This window comes from Paroedura picta, chromosome 10 (genome assembly GCF_049243985.1).
Source record: "Paroedura picta isolate Pp20150507F chromosome 10, Ppicta_v3.0, whole genome shotgun sequence".
NCBI lineage: Eukaryota > Metazoa > Chordata > Lepidosauria > Squamata > Gekkonidae > Paroedura > Paroedura picta.
Genome location: NC_135378.1, coordinates 77,694,280 through 77,716,370, shown reverse-complemented (window position 1 = coordinate 77,716,370; position 22,091 = coordinate 77,694,280). Strand labels below are relative to the sequence as shown.

Here is a 22,091-nt window from a genome sequence, read left to right as displayed (position 1 = left end):
CACCCCTAAGTGCCTCCTCCTCCAACCGGCTTGCCTGTCTGTCCAGCAGTCAGCCAATCGCCTTCTGTCCTCCACCCCTGACCACCCCCTCCTCCTTCCACTTCCCTCCGAGGCTCGGAGGCTGCAGATCCCTGCTGCGTGAGAGCTGCCCCTGCCGGTGAGTTCCCTAACAGCTGCCTGCAGCCTTTCCAGCTCCTGGGGGGAGGGGGACGCCGTCCACAGAGTTCTTCCACCCCACCACCTATCTAGCACCTGTTGTGTTCCTGAATGCAATGGGCTTCGCTCCTAGTATGAACAGAATCGTCATTCGCTCCTAGTATGAACAGAATCGTCATTCGCTCCTAGTATGAACAGAATCGTCATTCAGCATTCTAACTAGCAACTATAAAAAGCCATCCACTGAAATGATACACTGCCGTATTTGAGCCGGGCACTCTACCCACAGCTCTCCCACCCTCCTTTTGATTGAGGCAGCTGGTGTTTCTCCCCCCCCCCAATGTCCAGCTCATACATTGCTGATTTACTACTAGCAGAACTTTCCAGGGTGTCTGCAAACATTCTGTCTCAGTCTCAGTGATCTAATTAGAAAGGGTTGAGCCAGGAGTCAGGGTCACCATCAGAGGTCAATAGTTCCTGGAACTTTAAAGCAAAGCTCCTGGCAAGCCTCAAAAGAAGAAGAGTTGGCTTTTATGCCCCACTTTTCACTGCCCAAAGGAAAGGCTAACAATCGCCTTCCCTTCCTCTTCTTATAACAGACACCCTGAGAGAACTGCTCTGTGAGAAGAACTGGACTGTGACTAGCTCAAGGTCATCCAAGTGGATGCTGGTAGAGGGAATCAAACTCGGCTCGCCAGATTAGAAGCTGCCGCTCTTAACCACTGCATCGATCTGGTGGGCTGTTAAACACCCAACAACAAACCAAGTGGTGCCCCTATGATGCTGGAACTGCCGCAGTGACGGTTCAGTGGAGACCTGTCCAGTAGGGATGCCAACCTCCAGGTGGTGGATGGAGATCACTTGGGATGATAACTGAGCTCCAGAAAATAGAGATCAGTTTACCTGGGGAAAAGAGTAGGAATGCCTGTTCACAGGTACCATGGGCAGGCCCACCCTGCCCACTCTCAGCTCTACGCCCAAAGTCTCAACCCAGAGCTGGCAGTTCTAGAAAACAACCACTGTGGAAGATGGACTCTAGGAATCCATTGAAGTCCTTCCCCTCCATAAAACTCACCTGCCTAAACCTCCAGGAGTTTCCTACCACCATTTGCTCTAGTGCAGGAGTAGTCAACCTGTGGTCCTCCAGATGTCCATGGACTACAATTCCCATGAGCCCCTGCCAGCAAACGCTGGCAGGGGCTCACGGGAATTGTAGTCCATGGACATCTGGGGGACCACAGGTTGACTACCCCTGCTCTAGTGGTTAAAGAGCAGTAGACTCTAATCTGGAGAGCCCAGTTTGATTCCCCCCCTTCCTCCACAGGCAGCCAGTTGAGAGACCTTGGGCTCATCACAGTCCTGTTGGAGCTGTTCTAGCAGAACAGTTTTGTCAGAGCTCTCTCAGCATCACCTACGTCACAGGGTTGTGAGGAGAAGAAGGGAAGGTGACTGTAAGCTGCTTTGAGACTCCTTTGGGTAGTGAAAAGCAGGGTATAAAACCAACTCTTCTTCTTCTACTGTCCACATGTACTAACTCCAGCTATGGCCTTGGCAAACCACACAAGACCTACTAACCCCATGCCTCAGAGAAGACAAGGACATAAAACTTAAGGTCTTCTTTCCCCCATCTCTCTATTTTTTAAGACTCCTACCCTTCGGCCAAGGATCTCGGGGCAGCTCATAGAGTTCTGTTCTTCTACCCCTTAGCCTCAACATAAACTTGTAAAACAGGCTGGGCCAAGAGAGAATGCCTGGCCCAACATCACCCCAGGACCTTCCTGGGCAGATCAGTCTTCTGATCCAAAGTCCAACATGTTCAGTACGGCATAGACTTGCCAATGCCTGCTAGGGATATTCCAGGAGATGGAGGAGGCAAAGCAGGGATGTGATGTGGCTTCATCTGGAGATCAGCAGAAAAGAGCAAGCATCCCGTCAGCACCTTAAAGACTAACAAAATCTGGGGCAGCCGTGGCTCCTTTCTTCAAAGAGTGAAGACAAATTAGCAGTGACTCAAGAAAGCTCTTACCCTGACACAGAATTTGTTAGTCGTTAAGGTACTGCTGGGTTCTTGCTGTTTTCTGCTGCTGCTGCTGCAGACAGACTAACACAGCTCTCCATCTTGATCTATCTGGAGATCAGTTGTGATACCAAGGGACTCCAAGTACTACCTGGAGGTTGGCAAGCTTACCACCACACATTCTCAGAGCCATGTAACTTACTATTTTATTTAAGACAGTTCTATGCCTGTTCCAAGCAGTGGCTGGACAGACACTTATCATGAATGCTATAGGCTGATCCTGCGTTGAGCAGGGGGTGGGACTAGATGGCCTGTCTGGCCCCTTCCAACTCTATGATTCTATAAGCAGCGGCTGGACAGACAGTTATCATGGATGCTTTAGGCTGATCCTGCGTTGAGCATGGGGTGGAACTAGATGGCCTGTCTGTCCCAACTCTATGATTCTATAAGCAGCGGCTGGACAGACACTTATCATGGATGCTTTAAGCTGATCCTGTGCTGAGCAGCGGCTGGATAGATATTATGGATGCTTTGGGCTGATCCTCTGTCCCCTTCCAACTCTATGATTCTATAAGCAGCGACTGGATAGATACTTATCATGGATGCTTAGGGCTGATCCTGCGTTGAGCATGGGGTGGGACTAGATGGCCTGTCTGTCCCCTTCCAACTCTAGGATTCTATAAGCAGCAGCTGGACAGATACTTATTATGGATGCTTTATGGTGATCCTGCGTTGAACAGGGGGTTGGACTAGAGGACCTGTGTGGCAACTTCTGTGCCATCTTCCAACCCAAATAGGGATCCCGAAGCAGCAAATACCGAAAATTAAACCATTTAAAACATGGCATGTATAAAATATTTATAAAAATAACACAACAACAGAACTAGGGAGAAGGGCCAAGGTCTGAAATACAACAATGCACATGAAAATTGAATAACTTGAAAGTGTCAAGATGTACGTTTTTGATTAACTCTAAAAACTCAGAGTGTTCTCATTTTCAAGCACAAGAGCCGCTCTTCAGGGGACAAAAATATCCCATCCTTTGGTCATGGAAAGAAATCTAATTAGTCTCTTGGTCGATCCTTGATAGACAACGAATAAAAATAAATACCCTTTGGGTACCCTTGGATTGTTATGCTCTCTTCATGTACTCTGAAAAATGCTGAATGAATCATCCTTCGGATTGTACATCCGCTCCTTCATCTTCCTTTCTCCACTTGTCGCCTTGCTAAAAACCACTTTCCCCAAGACTCCAGTCTAGTTTTCTTGCTAATAACACAAGGCAAACCGGCATATGGAGACTGGGAAAGGGAGGAGGGCGGGGCAGAGGGAGCAGGGGGTTCTGTGCATTAGGGAGGGCTAAGGGGCTCCACCCATGATCAGACTGAGCAGAGCATGTTAATATAAAGGTAAAGGTATCCCCTGTGCAAGCACCGAGTCATGTCTGACCCTTGGGTTGATGCCCTCTAGCATTTTCATGGCAGACTCAATACGGGGTGGTTTGCCAGTGTCTTCCCCAGTCATGACCGTTTACCCCCCAGCAAGCAAGCTGAGTACTCATTTTACCGACCTTGGAAGGATGGAAGGCTGAGTCAACCTTGAGCCGGCTGCTGAGATTGAACTCCCAACCTCATGGGCAAAGTTTTCAGACGGCTGCCTTACCACTCTGCGCCACAAGAGGCTCTTGCATGTTAATATATTCCTGGCTAATTGCCAACGTTAGCTTCCTTAATTACCCAACAGTCAGGGGGTTCTTCTGTAAGCCACTCAACAGGAAAATGAACTTGCAGCCTTGATCTGTTGGGGGGCAACAAGGCAACCAGAAAGGACTCGGAGGCAGAGAGCAGCTAACTTGCAAGAACAGCACCGCTTAGCGCTTCTTGGATTTTCTGGTGTCATTTTGATGGAAAGAGTTTGGAACGCCTGCCGTCGCTGACAGCATTAGTTATGGCAGGTTGGTAGAAGTGAAAGGACGCCGTGAGGCCGGGGCTATAAATGCCAGAGAAAAGGGTGCCAACCGTTCACGATTCTTATGAAGGGGGGAGGGACCCACTTCCTTGCAGACAGCTTGTCCCTAAGGACAGCTGTGAATTCTAAAAGAAACAGAAACCCTGCCCCACGTTGACAGCCCAAATTAAACAATGTGCCATCTGTCAATGGAGCACCGTCCATGTCGCTGCTGGGCTCACGTCAGGTCTCCCCAGAAGAATTGTGAGGTTGGAAAGATCCAAGAAAGAAGGAACAGAAGTCAACGTCCTGGTTCAGGGGAGGCAATCTGTGACCCTTGAGCTACATCCAGTCCATCAAGGACCTTTCTTCTTCCCAAGCAGTCCTGCACCACTCCTGGATATCAAAGCTTGGTTCTGTTTGCTAAGGGTGCATTGGATGAACACATCAGTCATCTGCCCTTATGTAGCCCAACTGGTCCCCCCAAGCTACTAGCAAGAGATGAGGGGGTTGGGTTGCCGTATTCGGGTTGGGAAAATCCTGAAGTTTGAGGGATGGAGTCTGGGGAGGATAAGGACCTCAAGTGGCTTACAATCTCATAGACTCCACCCTCCAAAGCGGACCTTTTCTCCAGGGAAAGGTAAAGGTAAAGGCATCCCCTGTGCAAGCTCCGAGTCATGCCTGACTCTTGGGGTGACACCCTCTAGTGTTTTCATGGCAGACTCAATACAGGGTGGTTTGCCAGTGCCTTTGCCAGTGCCTTCTCCAGGGAAACCGACCTCTATAATCCGTAGATAAGCTCAATGCTGTAGGCTGGCATCCTTAAACCCAACCAAACGCTGGCAGGGGCTCATGGGAATTGTAGTCCATGAACATCTGTAGGACCACAGTTTGACTACCCCTGATCTAGTGGATCCCAGACTTTGCACACATCAAACGCCATCTGTAGTACAGCAGAGGGATAATGTAATGCACCACGGGAAAATGCTAACAGGCCAAAACAGCTTCAGCTTGGCTCATCCCAGCGATCCAAGTGACATTTCAACTGATTCCAGCAAATGGGCTGGGAGCTATCTTGCTTTCCCAGGAACAGAGTGATAATTGCTGCATTGAGCCGTCCTCTGGCTAGACAGAGGTTGGAAACACCTTGATAGAGCTGTGTTTGGCTCTTCTCTGCCAAGAGGTACCAACTCAGCTTGCTAATTCCTCCCATTTATAGGCATGCCGTTGTGTTCCTTCGAGCCTGCCTTTTCTTCCCCCAGATAAGGAGTTCCCGATACAAGAAGGTCATTCTCACCACCGAGTAACATTTGTCGCGTGGGAGAAGATAGTTAATCCCTCGACCCAAAGAAATGAATTGTTTTATCAACAGTAACAAATGAGGTGCGCTTGACAAAGAACATTGCACGGGGGGGGGGGGAGCTATAGAAATGATTAATAGCGATAATTATTCAGCAGCAACGGCCGCTGAATAATTAAAACCAGAGAATTGAGGCGATTGCTGAGAATTCCATCTTCCTCGTGAGCTTTACATCTGCCCAAAGTCTAAAGACAGGAGTAATTGTCATTGTTGAGGGGGTCTTATTGTATTTTACTATGTTTTATTATGCATTTTATTCTTTTATTGTGAACCACCATGAGCCGGACTGACTTCTCAGAGAGGTGGGGATGAATTACAGAATGAATGAATGAATGAATGAATGAATGAATGAATGAATGAATGAATGAATGAATGAATGAATGAATGAATGAAGGCAGAAGTGGCAAACCTTTTGAGGCAAGCACATCACAACTTGGGTCCACGGTTGTGGAGCTCTGCCCATGCATGAAGCTAACTTACACCTAGGTAGACCTTTGGGCCACCAACTTCAGTTGTTTACTCTGACTGGCAACAGGTCTATGAGATCTCAGGTAGACACCTCACCTACCACCTGTTCATTTGAACTGGAAATGCCAGTGATTGAACCTGGGACCTTCTGCATGCCAAGCAGGTGTTCTACCACTGAAGATGATGACCTGTTTTTTTATACCCTGACTTTCACCACCCAAAGCATTTCAAAGCAGCATACAAACACCTTTCCCTTCCTCGCCCCCATAACAGACACCCTGTGAGGTAGGTGAGGCTGAGAGAGCTCTGAAAGAACTGACTGAATCAAGGTCACCCAGTTGGTTGCATGTGGAGGAGGAGCGGGGAATCAAGTCCAATTTCCAGATTAGAGGCCACTGCACTCCTTTTTTTTTTAAGAATCTTTATTCAAAATCTCACAAACAAAACATACACAATCAGATTTTAACAGACTTCCAAGAAAATCTTTCACCAAGGCATACCCAACACCAATATATCCTTGCCGATAAAGTACACATGAATATACTTGTAATGTGCATGTCATGACAAACCTACAATTAAGGACCAATACCCAGTAGAGTGACCATGCTCCAGAGCAGCCGTTTTCAACCTTTTGACCATGGAGGAGCCCCTGATATAATTTTTCAGGATTCAAGGAGCCCCGGAAGTGATGTCAGCTGCCTATGCCTCCCTGCCACACTCCCCCAGGAAGTGACATCACTGGAAGTGACCTCACCACCCACACTGACACGAAGGCTGGAGGAGTACTGAGATGGGAGAGACAGGAGGCAGTTTAAAGCAGCAGGAACAGAAGAGCTGGTTTTTATACCCCACTTTTCACTGCCTGGATGAGTCTCAAAGCGGCTGTGAGGAAGGTGAGGCTGGGAGAGCTCTGGGAGAAACTGCCCTGTGAGATCAGCTCTAACGGGACTGTGACTAGCTCAAGGTCACCCAGCTGGCTGCATGTGGAGGGGCGGGGAATCAAACCCAGACTGCCAGATTAGAAGCGACTGCTCTTAACCACTGCACCAAGAAGGTGTAGGCATGCAGATTCCATCTGGTCCCAGGTGCAAAAACCAGGAGAGAACTCACACTTGGGGATGGGGAGGGACAGAAATGGAAGCAACTCTGATTCCCAAGCCGAATAAGGCAGGAGGGGAACTGCTGTTGATCCCCCTCCAGAGCTCCCACAGACCCCCTTCCAGAACTCCTGCTGACCCCAGGTTGGGAATCCAGTGCCAGGTGCGGGATACTACACATCCTAAAGCAATGCCAGTGTCTGGTTACCTTCACAACTTGCCCATTGCAATGACTAACTTCACAAAGTACTGGTGTTCAACAATTGCAAAATGTCAATGTTTTTTTTTAAGAGGTCCACCCCATTGCTTTGCATTCTCTTCCCTGGGAGATCAGAACTCTGGCTGTAAGGCCAGTAGTCGTGGACATTTGTAAAAAGCAAATCCTCTTATTGGAGGTCTCAGCGGGGCTCCTTGCAGGGTCTCTGCAGAGACCCTGGGTGGAGTTTAGAGCACCTGCTTGGTATGCAAAAAGGTCCCAGACGCAATTTTTGGCATCTCCAGTCAAAAAAGCAAGCAAACAAGAGGTAGCAGGTGATGTAAACAAACCCCAGCAACTCTACCTGAGACAGCACAACTGCCATTCTAAGGAGACAACAGACCCAAGGTCTGGACTTGGTATAAGACAGCATCATATATTTGTGTCACTTCATGAGACAGGAGTCTCCAGGAAAGCATGAATCACCATGCTCCCTTGCACATCTTTCTGTTTTCTTACGTCAGTTTTGTGAGCCTTTTATTTTTACCCATTTCTACTGCTGGACTTTCCAGACTTGTTTCCTTTGCACCGTTTCTGCCATGGTTAAACCAAACTGACGTAAAAATGACACAAAAAGTTGTATAACTAAGGAGAAAAGAGCACTGAAGTAAAAAAAAAGGCACAGCATCTCCATAAAGGGCCTGCAAGATGGAGCTCTTCCGCCAGGCGTTTGATTGAGGCCAGGGTGGTGACCCATAATGACATCAGTGGATCCCTCCCCACATGTATGATACGCCAAGGATAGACAGGATTAGGGGAAGATCTGGCTGGAACAGTCATTGGGACGATGAATGCCGTCATCTTTTTCTTGGTGTTATTTTTTAGTTTTTGTTTAACTGAAGGTTTTATGGAGTTTTAATGTTGCATTTTAGGCACCTCTTGTGGCGCAGAGTGGTAAGGCAGCCGTTTGAAAGCTTTGCCCATGAGGCTGGGAGTTCAATCCCAGCAGCCGGCTCAAGGTTGACTCAGCCTTCCATCCTTCCGAGGTCGGTAAAATGAGTACCCAGCTTGCTGGGGGGTAAACGGTAATGACTGGGGAAGGCACTGGCAAACCACCCCGTATTGAGTCTGCCATGAAAATGCTAGAGGGCGTCACCCCAAGGGTCAGACATGACCCGGTGCTTGCACAGGGGTTACCTTTACCTTTAATGTTGCATCTTATTGGTTTTTATGTATGAACTGCCCCAAGACGATTTGTCGTGAAGGGCAGTACAAAAGTTTGAACATAAATAAATAATGAGAAAGTGAAATGGAAAGAAAGGGGAATTTTGGGAGCAGGAATGGTGGGGGTTGCAAAATTTGGTAACATCACTACTCTAAGTCACGTCCTTTCTCTAGGCCAGGGGTAGTCAAACTGCGGCCCTCCAGATGTCCATGGACTACAATTCCCAGGAGCCCCTGCCAGGCCCTCCAGATGTCCATGGACTACAATTCCCAGGAGCCCCTGCCAGCGAATGCTCCTGGGAATTGTAGTCCATGGACATCTGGAGGGCCGCAGTTTGACTACCCCTGCTCTAGGCCTTTAGGAATTCTTGTTTGCTGGGTGCCTCCTGATGGGTCTTGGAGCATTTTCTTTCAAGTCTGAGTCCTTTTCCTGCATTGATGTTTGTTTTGATTTCCAGGGGGCTTTAAAACATGGTTTGAAATTAACGCAAGCGTAATTTTAAATGTCGAAACTTCCATTCTTCCAGCAGGGAAGTTTGTGAGCATTTAAAATGCTCCGCAAGCCGGAGAAAGTATGGCGGATTGAATTCAGCAGGGTTACGGTAGGAAAGAATGATGTTTATTTGCTTGGGAGGAACGTTTTTACGACCAATCATGTAGCTAGGGGAATTCAATCATCATCTATATGATTACATAAAATCCTTCAACGCTGGAGCAGGAAGTGTAGGGAAGACATAATGGAGCACGGAGACCTATAAACATTCTAAAGTAGGTGCCGCAAACTCCAGCACCCTTCACTTACTGCAAATGACACGCATGTCCAGGGAGCCTGACATCCCCCCTCCACAATAAATTAAGAGACAGAAGTTGAAGCAAAAGTATTAAAGGGATTCTCGTGGCCTTCAATTTCTACAGGTTTGTCAAAACATGTGTAGGCATCACCTTGCCGAATCTGTGGCCAGAAAGGTAAAGGTATCCCCTGTACAAGCAACGAGTCATGTCTGACCCTTGGGGTGATGCCCTCCAGCGTTTTCATGCCAGACTCAATACGGGGTGGTTTGCCATTCCCTTCCCCAGTCATTACCGTTTACCCCCCAGCAATCTGGGTACTCGTTTTACCGACCTCGGAAGGATGGAAGGCTGAGTCAACCTTGAGCCGGCTGCTGGGATCGAACTCCCAGCCTCATGGGCAGAGCTTCAGACAGCATGTCGGCTGCCTTGTGGGCAGAGGTAGACTGCATTTAATTGGGTGTTTCTTGCTCCTACAAGTTGTGCAGTGTTGGAATGAAAAGACAGGAAGATGTCTTATACTGAGTCAGGTGATTGCCCCACATTGCCCAATACTGCCTACTCTGATGGGCAGCAACCCTCCCGAATCTCAGACAGAAAAAGGTTTTTTCCTGTACATGGCGCCTTTAACCAGCTAGGCCAGAGATTGAACCTGGGGTCCTCTGCACGTGAAGCACATGCTCTGTTACACTGAGCTACAGTTTTCTATCAATGAGACATGGCTTACAGAGATAAGTGGCAGCTATCCTAGTTCCATGCCCAGATGATGCCCACCCCCTCAAAAAAACCCCAGAATCCCTGGGGTCATTGTGGTGGGCAGATGGTTATGAATTTCCTGTATTCCACAGGGGGTTGGACTAGACGACACTGGAGGTCCCTTCTAACTCCATGATGCTACGATTTGCAAAAGCTGAGTGGGAGAACCTGGATAAAAACAGATGAGATGGTAAGACACCCATCCTCTGATTTTCCCAGCACCCTTTAAAAGCTAAATTAGGGCCATTGGGGGCAGGGAGATCCTTTGACTTCGGCCCAGTATTCCAATATATTAGAACCATAAAATGTACCCATGCCAGTCGTGCAAACCTGACTGACTGGGCTGTTATGGTCCTGAACTAGATGGACTTTGGCCTGAACTTGTTGGACTCTTGTCCTTAAGAACCACCTCTGAAGTCATCTGGGCCAAACAGTGGCTCTCCGGATGTCCATGGACTACAATTCCCAGAAGCCCATGTTGACATGTACTCGCAGAGGCTCATGGGAATGGTAGTTTGTGGACATCTGGAGAGCCACAGTTTGGCCATCTCTTGTGTTCATCTCTCAGTAGCTGCTCTGTCTTCTAGACAGTGACCCAGGGCTAGATCTAATTTTTTGGCATACAACCCAAGTTCCCCTCACCACAGACATGCCGAGTAGCTTTCCACCATTTCCCCCCATCAAGCAGACTCTTTGAACTGCTGTCTGTGGGCTTCTTCCAGGAAATGTGCTGAGATTTATGCTTTTTCAGACAATAAGCCATGGTTTTGTTTTGTTTCCATCCAAGAGGTAAGTAAAAATCAATGAGGTGAACTTAGAAAGTGAAACAACCTGTATTAATGTCATCCACCGGGCAACTAATATATGCAATTGCGTTGGTCAACAGCCATTAAACTGATGTTGATAGAACGGATGGAAAAGACGTGAAATGGAAGACCCCAGTCCCAACACGGAAGAGTCCTGGCAAGTTAATGCATTCGACGTGAATAATGTGGACTGCTGCACGAGACTCTTCCATCTTAATGGAGCATGAGCAGAAAGGCCAGGCCCATCAGGGCTTCCTCTTGCTAGAGTTTAAAAGAAATGCTCTGGGGACCAAGACCATTTGTTTTCCTGCCTGCATATTGCTGAAGAGAGGAAGTGGATGATCGAAGAAATACATCTGCTTACCACTGTGACAGTGATAGCTACAATTGTGCTGAGCCTCTCTGAAACATCGGAAGTCATTTAAACTCTTCCTTTCATTTTTTTCAGCAGACCCTTAAATAGGGGAGGGGCCATGGCTCAGTGGGAAGGCATCTGTCTGGCATGCAGAAGGTCCCTGGTTCAATCCCCAGCATCCCCAGTCAAAAGGACCAGAAAGCAGGTGATGGGAAAAATCTCTACCTGAGATCACAGAATCATAGAGTTGGAAGGGGCCATACAGGCCATCTAGTCCAACCCCCTGCTCAATGCAGGAAAATGCAGGAAAAGCATCCTAAAGTAATCCTGGAGAAGTGCTACCAGTTTGAGAAGAGAATGATGGACCAGTTCAGTAGAAGGCAGCTTCATGATTGTATGTGTAGTTCTCTCAAGCCAAGGACATTCAATTCACTGGAGCAAAAGCAGATGGGGGAAAGGATAGTCCCGTGTCTTAGCAAATCTAACAGAGTTTCTTTGCCGGCCTTGATTTCTCAACAAGACGCCCAGTGCTAGCGGGAGATGGATGACTCCAATTAATTGGCTGATAGCCTACAACATAGTCTTATGTACGCTGCATATTTGAATACCACAATGTATCAACATTATCCTGCAGGTGCAAAGTGCGCAATCGGTCCCACCTTCTCCCTGGTGTGTTAGATTTCATCTCACATAAAAAATGTTAACATGAGCAGATAATTCAAAGCTATGGACTAAACATGTGGACATCCAAGATGGTACAGTTCAGGGACAGCTGAATGCTGGGCTTGGCTGCCAAGACAAGTCACTACATCCATCTCTCTTTTTAAAATTTTCAGAATCTAGGAGACAGTGACCCAGTGCAAAGTCATCAGGCGAGTTCCACAGCTCAGCAAAGATCTAAAGCTAGAAGATCCACATGATCGTATCCTCCCAGGTTATTTTTTCATGTCTGACTTAAAGTTTTACAGTAACATGCCCCGGGGGTGGCCAAACTGTGACTCTCCAGATGCCCATGGACTATAAATCCCATGAGCCCCTGACAACATATGGTGGCAAGGTCTCATGGGAACTGTAGTTCATGGATATCTGGAGAGCCACAGTTTGGCCACCTCTGTATCTAGTGGTTTTCCCACGAAAGACATCACTCCGCATGGGTGCCTACCCTGGAGGATGTTGCAGTGCTGACTTTAGCGTGCTCTTTTATGTTCTATAGGTGGCAGCAGGTGACTGAAAAAGGGTTATTCTCCACTCCATCCAGGTGCCTCTCTCAGTGTGAAATGGGAGATTGCTCCACAGCACCCTTGTGGGAGCAGGAGAACCAGCTTGGTGTTGTGCCTAAGAGCACTGGCCTGTAAGCTGGGCAACCAGGTTTGATTCCCCACTCCTCCTCCACATGCAGCCAGCTGGGTGACCTTGGGCCAGACACAGTTCTCTTCAAGCTCTCTCAGCCCCCACCCCCCAATAGGGTGTTTGTTGTGGGGAGAGGAAAGGTAGGCAATTGTAAGCCACTTTGACATTCCCCTGGTGACATTCCCCTAGTACAAGGTGGGGTACAAAAAACAGCTCCTATCTTCTTCAGATGGACCAAATATCTTTCGTCAACAGTGAGTCCTCTTTTGGACAGTGGGCCACAGAAGATATCCTATCAGGCACACTATGGATGCCAGCCTTGTATTTGTAAAGCTAAACAGCAGCTGCTGCAGTCATTCTGAATCGGACAGAGTGAAAAGCACAGATCAAAGCATGCCCTATGCATGTGGAGCCAAAGTGTTTCCAACTAACTGAAGAACACCCACTTACCTACTTTACTTCCTCTTAAGAATCCACATAAGAACAAGAACTAACTCCACCAACACCCTGCTGTAAGGGTTGCCAACCTGTAAGTGGGGCCTGGAGATCTCCAAGTTGCAACTGGTCTCCAGGCGATAGAGATCAGTTCCCCTGGAGAAAATGGCGGCTTTACATGGTGGATTCTATGACATTATACCCCACTGAGGTCCTTTTCTGCCCCATGCCCTGCCTTCCCTTTGTTCTACCCCCAAATCTGCATGGATTCCCCAACCCAGACCTGGCTGCCCTAATTATAACTGATTTCTAGAGATCTTCTTCTCTGGAGGAAATGGCAGCTTAGGGGGTTAAATTCTATGGCGTTGTACCCCAATGATGTTCCTCCCCTCTCCAAGCCCCAGTTACCACCCCCATTTGTCCAGGAATTTCCCAACCCATAGTTGGCAACCCTCCCTGTCACCGGTGCCACTTAAAACCAGAAACCACTCAATAAGTGGTATCTGAAGATGCAACCCTGTAAAGGCAAAGTTCCCTAGCATAGCATCAAACAGCACACTCCACCCACCAAGAAAATCAATGAAGAAGCCGATGGTCCTGGCCTTACTCAATGAATCTAAAAACGAAACACAAAAGCCCATTTTCACTCTGATAATGGGAAAGTCTGTTAGCAGATACCTTGTCGCTGTGCTGAGCACGTCTGCATGTTCACGGCCAACCCTCACATTTAAACAGCTAAGCCAGTGCCTGCACAACTTAATATTCAGTCCCCGACTGCTTAGCTTATTGAATTACATTCCACCCTCCAAAGTTTAAATGATCAGGCCTCACACTCTCAAGGGCAATTCATTCCAGAAGAGTAGTTGCATTAGGGGCCGCGTCATGGTACGACCCTGACATGGAGGCAAGCAAAACCAGCTTCTAAATGGCAGCTCTTTATGCTGAAGACAGACACCTCTGCAAAGTTTTCATCTCTGCACCAGCCAACTTCATTCAGAGCATCTGCATTGCTGGCAATTTTGGGGGCAAGCACAGGAAAATCCCCATGCCACCAAACAGCCCGAATGGCAAGATGATGATGAGGGTTACAGTTATACCATGAGTGCTTCCCCACAAAAAGAGGTGTCTCCATACAACGGCTCTGATCTAGATGAATCTGAGCAACACAGAGACTAAGAGAATCACTGCACCACTCTTAAGAAACTAATCTGTCAACAGGGGGAGGATGCTTTATCTAGGCATCAAATGACCACCAGTCTGCTGCCAATCCCAATTTTTCAAGGTGGAGGTTCTAACCTCTAAAGCCTTATACAGGCCATTTTGAAACTACCTGTGTATTCCATTTTAGCAACTGATTGCTAAAGGATGTTTTCTGTCATATCAGACAGATCCATTTTAAGAACCAGCTCCTATATTCCTATTCGTACAAACTCACTTACATCGGGTTAGCAAAGCGTGGTTGAGCTGCTTTTGAGGGAAATGTCTTTCTTCCATTTTCTACCCCTTCATTGCACTTCACACTTACTGGGGTGTGCGGTTAAAATGTCCGCAGAGCTTCCTACAATGCTGCCCCCCTCCCTGCCCTTGTTCACCATGTGATCTTCCCTCTGAGGGTTTTTTAAGCATTCTAAATGGAGCCCTACAGTGCTAAATCAAGATAGCCCTGAAGTGCTATAGCAGCGCTGTTAAGATGCCCTGGCTCCATTAATTTCAATGCTATATTGGTTTAGCACTATAGTGCTCAGATTAGAACTATAAAAACAAAACAAAACTCTCCAATGAAAATTGTGTGGTGAAAAAGGGTGGGGGCAAAAGCAACATTGCTTGAAATTACCACAGCGCTTCGGAGACAGCTCATTAATGGAAGGAAATTTGCTGTATGACACCCTGGCCCTTGTATGGCTTTACCCTGAATAGGGCCAATGATTAATAGCACCCAGTTCAGAACAGTAATGTAAAAACTCTCAGCGTGGGTGCTTGAGAGACCGCTGGGTTTGGCTTTACCAGCCATTCTTTGTGTGCCCCCTCACCTTCAGAGACGAGGCAGAGGCCATAAGACTACATCCTTTTCAAGGATACTCACCTCCATCTTTGCAATGGCACCTTTTATGGATATTAGTTGGTTCCCAGCAAAAACTTTTCTGTTTCAAATAGCTTTTAGATTACTCTTAGGTTGGTTTTTATCAGTGACTTTGCCGTTTCATGATTAACGGGGGGTTTATTTGCTGTTTTATATTAGGGTTTGGTTCACCAATATTTTAACAAGCTGTACACAGCTTCAGACATTGCTAGTGCAGTGTCGATATTATGAATATTTAAAATAAATAAAATAAATTATACTTGGAATCCAGGGTGGGAGAGACAGTATGCGTGTCCCAAGATTCCCTCCAAGGTTACATGACACACAGGGTACCAAGAATGTTTCCACAGCAAAACTTTATGAAAGAAAGGAGAAACTGAAGTGCAGAGAAATGAAAGTCCAGAAAAATTATCATAGCAAGATTCACAAGATAAAATATATCTTTTCATTCCATTACCACCCAGTGCCTAAGCTGGTTAATTCCATTTAAAATTACCTCATCTAGTATCCAGTATATACAGAGAGCGAGAGAGAGAGAGAGAGAGAGAGAGAAATAGTATCAAGTGGGTAGCCATGTTGGTGGTGGTGGTGGTGGAAAGTGTCACCAAGTCACAATCGACTTATGGTGACTCCGTTGTGTTTTCAAGACAAGAGACATTCAGAGGTGATTTCCCACTGCCTGCCTCTGCATAGCGATCTTGGGTGCTCTCCCATCCAAATACCGACCAAAGCCAATTCTGCCTGGCTTCTGAGAACTGACAAGATTGGACTTGCCTGCCTCATCCAACTCAAGGCAGGTAGCCATGTCAGTTGGCAAGAACAGAATCAAAGCCCAGTAGCACTTTAAGGACTGCAGAGGATAAGCTTTCGTGAATCAAAGCTCACTCGTCACATACAAATGAGAACATTTCTGCTGAGTTGAATTTTGAATCATGAAAGCCTACATTCTATAAAATTGTATTGGTCTTTAAGGGACTACTAGATTTGGACTTTATTCTATAGAGACAGACTGATGCATAAACATAGAAAGGCGGCATCTGTTTAAGATAGTAAAAATATTCCTGATCTTGAAAGAATGGGATGTCTCAAAATACTAGAGAATCATAGAGTTGGAAGGGGCCTGCCAGGCCATCTAATCCAACCCTCTGCTCAATGCAGGATCAGCCTAAAGCATCCATGCGACGTTTCTGTCCAACTGCTGCTTATAGAATCATAGAACCATAAAGTTGGAAGGTGACATCCAGACCATCTAGTCCGACTTGCTGCTCAATGCTGGATGCAGCCCAAAGCATCCAGGATAAGTATGACAGTCCATCTCCAAGCAGGGTTCGTATACCATATCAGCTTTATACAGTGTCTGAAACTGGATTCATGTTTCTAGCATGCCTGAGTTCAGCAGTACACTGCAAAACTAGAGAATGCCATAATAGTTTTTTGGGCAGTGCCCTTATGCTGTGTAAGTGATGATAAAATTCCCTGCAGTTCTTCCTGTCTTGGCCCAATGAAATCAGCATAGGATCGGCCAATAAGGCAATTATAGTTTTGGCATTGTCAAAGTAAACAGAAACGTCTGATTTCTTGGCGTTCTTTTAAAAATATTCATAATGGCTTGTTCAAACATAATGTGAAACAATGGCTTAAAATACAGCTGGTCAGCAAAATTGGGATTCAAATCCTGATTTGCTTCAATAAGGATTGGCTTAATTTCTTTCCTTCCTTAGCCTGGCATAGAATCACCGAAGAATAAACCAGGATTAAGCCAAGGTGTTCATGTTCATGCATCACACAAAACCATAGCAACTTCAGATCCTGATTTGAAGGGACAAAAGATGATATGGAATAGCCCAATCATGTCCGATCTTCCACTACACCCAAGAGTGCTAAGATCTAGCAACAAGAATTTGCTCGGGGTCCCCAGCACCAAAGAGGTGAAACTGGCCTCAACCAGGGCCTGCAAGACAGAGCCATTACACTAGGCTATGGTTGAAGCCAGAAAGAATGCCAAGAAAATGCTGTCCTCTTTGTTCAAAAGTCCACCTGTAGGCACCACTTCAAGTACTTTACATGGCCCCCAGTAAGTCACCTTAATACTTATGCAAAAAGAGGCGGCCATAGATTCCCCCACCCCCTTATAATTGCCCTGATTACATTTTAAAACCGAATTTGAGACTTTAGAACTGATATTTAAGTTTTCTGTATTTTAAGTTAGGCTGTAAGCCACCATGGAGGTTTAAAACTCTAAAAATAAAAAAAATGTAAAAATAAACCTCGGAAGCTGAGCGGGGTTGATATTGGGGAGGAAGTCCATGGCAAACCACCCCCGCTTCATCACTAGCCTGGGAAGTCAAATGAGGTCGCCCCGAGGCAGCTTGATGGCACTTTACACATGCCCACAACTAAGCCCAGTTAGTGGCTGCAAAAGATGGAAGTACTGTACCTTGTTTTACCTGTAAGGAACACACACCTGACAAAAGGCAATCTTCACATCCAGGGTAGGTTCACTGCAGAAGTACAAGAAGTGGCGGCTCATAAATACCTGCAAAATTCAGGGAAGAAGAACATGAATATCTGCCATTGACTTCCAATATGGAATTTGAACATTCAAAACACATAGCATTATATCTCCGTGACCTGGGTGGACATACTGGTTCAGACTGTGGGTACATTGGAATTAGCATTGTCTAACCCAAACTCTTTTAAATCTTTTAACTGTGGAGGAACCCCTGAATTTTTTTCCAGGCTTCAGGGAACCCCAGAAGTGGTAATATGCCCCTTCAGAGTAGTGGGCACGAAAGTAAGAGACAGGAACCAGCCAATCAATTGATCATCTACCATTTCCATGGTAAAGTCAGAGTCCAATGGCACCTTTAAGACCAACAAAGATTTATTCAAGGCGTGAGCTTCCGAGTGCAAGCACTCTTCCTCAGGCTATGAACTGACCATCATGACAGTGGGAATATAAAGCAAAAGTCAATTCTGTTAAAATAGTAAACTGTCACAACATCCAAATACAGCCATATGACAATTCTTTGCTAAAACAGCCAATCAGTCCCCTCAAATTCATCTCACCTGGAGATGCCAGGGATTGAACCTGCCATCTTCTGCATGCAAAGCAGATGACGGACCACTGAGTCATGGCCCCTGACCAACATATATGCATAACACCCAGCAAGCTCGGTGCACTGGTTAAGAGCAGTGGCTTCTAATCTGGTGAGCCGGGTTTGACTGCCTGCTCCTCCACGTGGAGCCAGTTGGGTGACCTTGGGCTCGTCACAGCACTGATGGAGCCAGCTGGGTGACCTTGGGCTTGTCACAGCACTGATAGAGCTGTTTTGACCATGCAGTCCTGTCAAAGCTCTCTCAGCTTCACCTACCTCAAAGGATAAGGAAGAGAAGGTGGTTGGAAGCTGCTTTGAGGCTCTTGGTAGAGAAAAGTGACATATAAAAACCAACGCCTTCTTCAAGCTACCCTCATCCTTCATGAAATGAGCACCAATAGTTATGAAATTGATTGCCATGCTTAAAAGTCATATTACAGAGATGCCCAGCATCCCTTGGGTTTGCAATTCCCCTTCATAGTTGTGTCCACACTAAATTCCACTTCTCCACACTTGTTCAGAGACAGTGCAGCAAGCTCAAGATGTGAGCACTCAGAATCCCCATTGGACCTGCATGGCTTGCCTTGTTGTTGTTTTTAGAAGCGAAGTTGTGTCCGACCCATTGCGACCCCACACACAATGATCCTCCAGGCCTTCCTGTCCTCTACCACTCCCTGGAGTCCATTTAAATTTGCACCGACTGCTTCAGTGACTCCATCCAGCCACCTCATTCTCTGTCGTCCCCTTCTTCTTTTGCCCTCAATGCTCCCAACAGTGAGTGCTTCCTTCTCATGAGGTGGCCAAAGTATTTCAGTTTCACGTTCAGGATCTGGCCTTCTAAGGAGCAGTCAGGGCTGATCTCCTCTAAGACTGACCAGTTTGTTTGCCTTGCAGTCCAAGGGACTCTCAAGAGTCTTCTCCAGCACCAGAGTTCAAAAGCTTCAATTCTTTGATGCTCGGCCTTCCTTATGGTCCAATTTTCACAGCTACACATCTGTCTTTAAAAACATACCAGGAAGAAAGGAGCGTTTGCTGCTCCCGGGTAGAGTTGGGGATGAGGAGAGATGGTGAGGCAGGAGGTGGCAGCAGGAGACCGTGGTCTTAGGCATTGCCCTTTGTTGACCTGCCTCTGAAGGATGCTGCATGGCTGCATCTAGGCCGGGTATGAGAGCCCAGGAAACCAAACAGGAAAATCTTCCCCAGCAGTCTCAGCCGCAGATGCATGCGTCTTTAATTTTTAATGAATGAATGAATAACCTTGTTCAAAAAAAGCAAGCGTATGACCTTTCTGGCGTGGTGCTGCAGGAGCTCCAATGGCTGTTTCGTCGCTCGGTGACTCACTCCGCAAGCTTCCCGTCCCACAGATGGCTAAATGTCTCTCCCCCTCCCTTGCTCGGCCTCTCATTTTTGTGCAGCCTTTTAATATTAATCATTGTCTCGCTGGTTTCTGGAAACCTACCAGATAATTATGCCCTCTCATGGCAGGGGCACGGAGCATCTAAGGCCCATTAAAGGGAAGTAGGATGCCTTATCTGAATCATTATCCTCATATCAAAAGGGTGGATGATGATTCAGAAAGCATCTTTCCAAATGAATGGGATTCAGGGCAGAGGGAAAGGCAGGAGGGGAAGAGAAATCCTTTCCTCTGAGGGCTGCCCATTGTAGGCTGGGTGCGCACTGTTGACCATGCATAGACTTTCCTTCCCCTACCCCCATAACTGAATAAACAGCTATCCAATACACAAGCAGACATGCTTTTCCCCCTAAGCACAAATGAATTATTGACATTGTCTTGTATGCAGTTATTCCTCCAATAAGGCAGGAAATGTGATATGTAGCAACAGCACTCATCGATGCTTCCTTTGAAAAGTCCCTATTCAACTAAGGAAATGGAATTGTGCATTGTGGGCTACTTATTTAGGGAACAATTCTTCTTAATTATTTATTTATTGGATTTATATGCCGCTGCTGCCAGCAAGCTGGCTTGCGGTGGTACACAATCACATCATCATACAAATATCCAATTCCAGGAGATTGGCCTTCCTGGGTCACAGCCAATAAAAGTGAGACGATGAGTGGCAGTTGGCTGAGTAATCTCTGCGGTCAACTGAGCCACCTGCTCGCACTCTGATGTCCAATTTGCCATATGTCTAATGAATTCACGCATCTCATAACAGACCCAGAGTACTACCTTGGGTTAATGTCATGGTGTGCAGAGGGGGCAGTAAAAATCTCCTGGTGCATTTGGACTTTATCTCATATTAAATACATAATTATTACTATCATCATCATAGAACCTTTATTAGGTGTTCGTTATAAAACAACAAACAATCTAAAACAGAACCCTCTGCTGCAGGCTTTAATCTGTGGCTTGGCCAATGTATTAAACCGAACATAAACTTGGCAGCTTCTAATCTGGCGAGCCGGGTTTGATTCCTCACTCCTCCACATGCAGCCAGCTGAGTGACCTTGGGCCACTCGCTGTCCTGATACAGCTGTTCTGACTGAGCAGTAGTATCAGAGCTCTCTCCACCTACTTCACAGAGTGTCTTTTGTGGGGAGAGGAAGGGAAGGAGATTTGGGACTCCTAGCAGAGAAAAGCAGCATATAAGAACCAACTCTACTTCTTCTGATATGGCAGAAGTGACCTACTGCTTACAGCTGCATCCCCCCCCCCCTAAAGTGAACAAACTCATAGGAACCTTGTAGCCAGAAGTCCTTTGTATTGAGACAGATCATGGAGGCATCTCGTTCAGTATTTTTTGTTCTGCTGCATTCTCCAGAACAGTCTTTTCCAATGGCAGGATACTAAATCTGGGACCTTCTACATGCATTGTGTCTGTCCTGTCACTGAGCCATGTCCTTTCTGCTAGATTGCCAAGGATGTATTCATGGGCCTCAGTGCAAAGGTTATTCCACATGCAAACAACCTGTAGGGTAACTAGAATGCCTGATGTATGAGAACGTTTGTCTCTGAATTCAGCTATGTGCTGACCCTGTATTTCCCACACAAACCATTTCCCCTCATTCTGTATCCTTGAACAACAAACAGCCCCTCCCTACAACACCAAAATTCAGCTTGTGGCTAGGACGGTAATCCCCAACCAATTGGGGTTATCCTGTAAACCTGATGAAGCAACTGCGTCACTCAGTTGATCAGATCTGGCTACGTGATACAATTGCTAAACTAGGTTAGAGTAAGGGAAATGCTTCCTAATCTCATTTTGATCAGGCAAACGTTTCCACCCATTCTCAGCCCCCTTCTATGATTTCCAAGAGCAGGGTCACATTTAGTTGGCTGAGACCATTACTGCAAAGATACCCTCTCTTTTCGGTCCACTGTAATATGCTTGCCACATTGCTAATCTGTCCCTTCCTCCATGGTTGAAATATATTGGAATCTCTCATATTATACACGTAACAACGCTATGGTATAGGCTAGGCTGATCAGAAGTAACGTGCCCAAGGTCACCCAGAAAGTTGCTTGACTGAGCAGAAAACTGAGTCCTGCTCTGTCTTCTTCAGAGAGCCAGTTTGGTGTAGTGGTTAGGAGTGCAGACTTCTAATCTGGCATGCTGGGTTTGATTCAGCACTCCCCCACATGCAGCCAGCTGGGTGACCTTGGGCTTGCCAGGGCACTGATAGAACTGTTTTGAGCGAGCAGGAATATCAGGGCTCTCTCAGCCTCACCCACCCCACAGGGTGTCTGTTGTGGGGAGAGGAATAGGAAGGTGACTGTAAGCCGCTTTGAGCCTCCTTCGGGTAGGGAAAAGCGGCATATAAGAACCAACTCTTCTTCTTCAAATCCAGAATTGGAGCCACTGCAACAGAATCCCCAAACCTTCCAAAAGGGAGGCCCTCAATGGCAGGGGTAAACCTACGAGACCCGAGAGAGACTTTCAAGAGCCTATGCCCTTCATCTTGGCTGCTCTACATCTGAGCTTGGTCAGATGGTTG

General features: G+C 46.7%; 1 protein-coding gene across 6 annotated transcripts in view; it reads right to left on the bottom strand.

Annotated features, from left to right (window-relative positions):
* The window catches only part of MAPK10 (mitogen-activated protein kinase 10), a 216,222-nt gene that overhangs the window by 87,865 nt on the left and 106,266 nt on the right, over positions 1-22,091 (bottom strand). For 4 of the 6 annotated variants that reach the window (XM_077300996.1, XM_077300997.1, XM_077300998.1 and 1 more), the window contains one exon: positions 17,501-17,572. In XM_077300996.1, coding sequence (XP_077157111.1) covers positions 17,501-17,566 — 66 coding nt within the window. In that variant the 5' untranslated portion in view covers positions 17,567-17,572. Of the gene's footprint in view, positions 1-17,473; positions 17,573-22,091 lie in introns of all 6 variants that reach the window. The other 2 variants (XM_077301000.1, XM_077300999.1) reach the window with 2 other exon arrangements.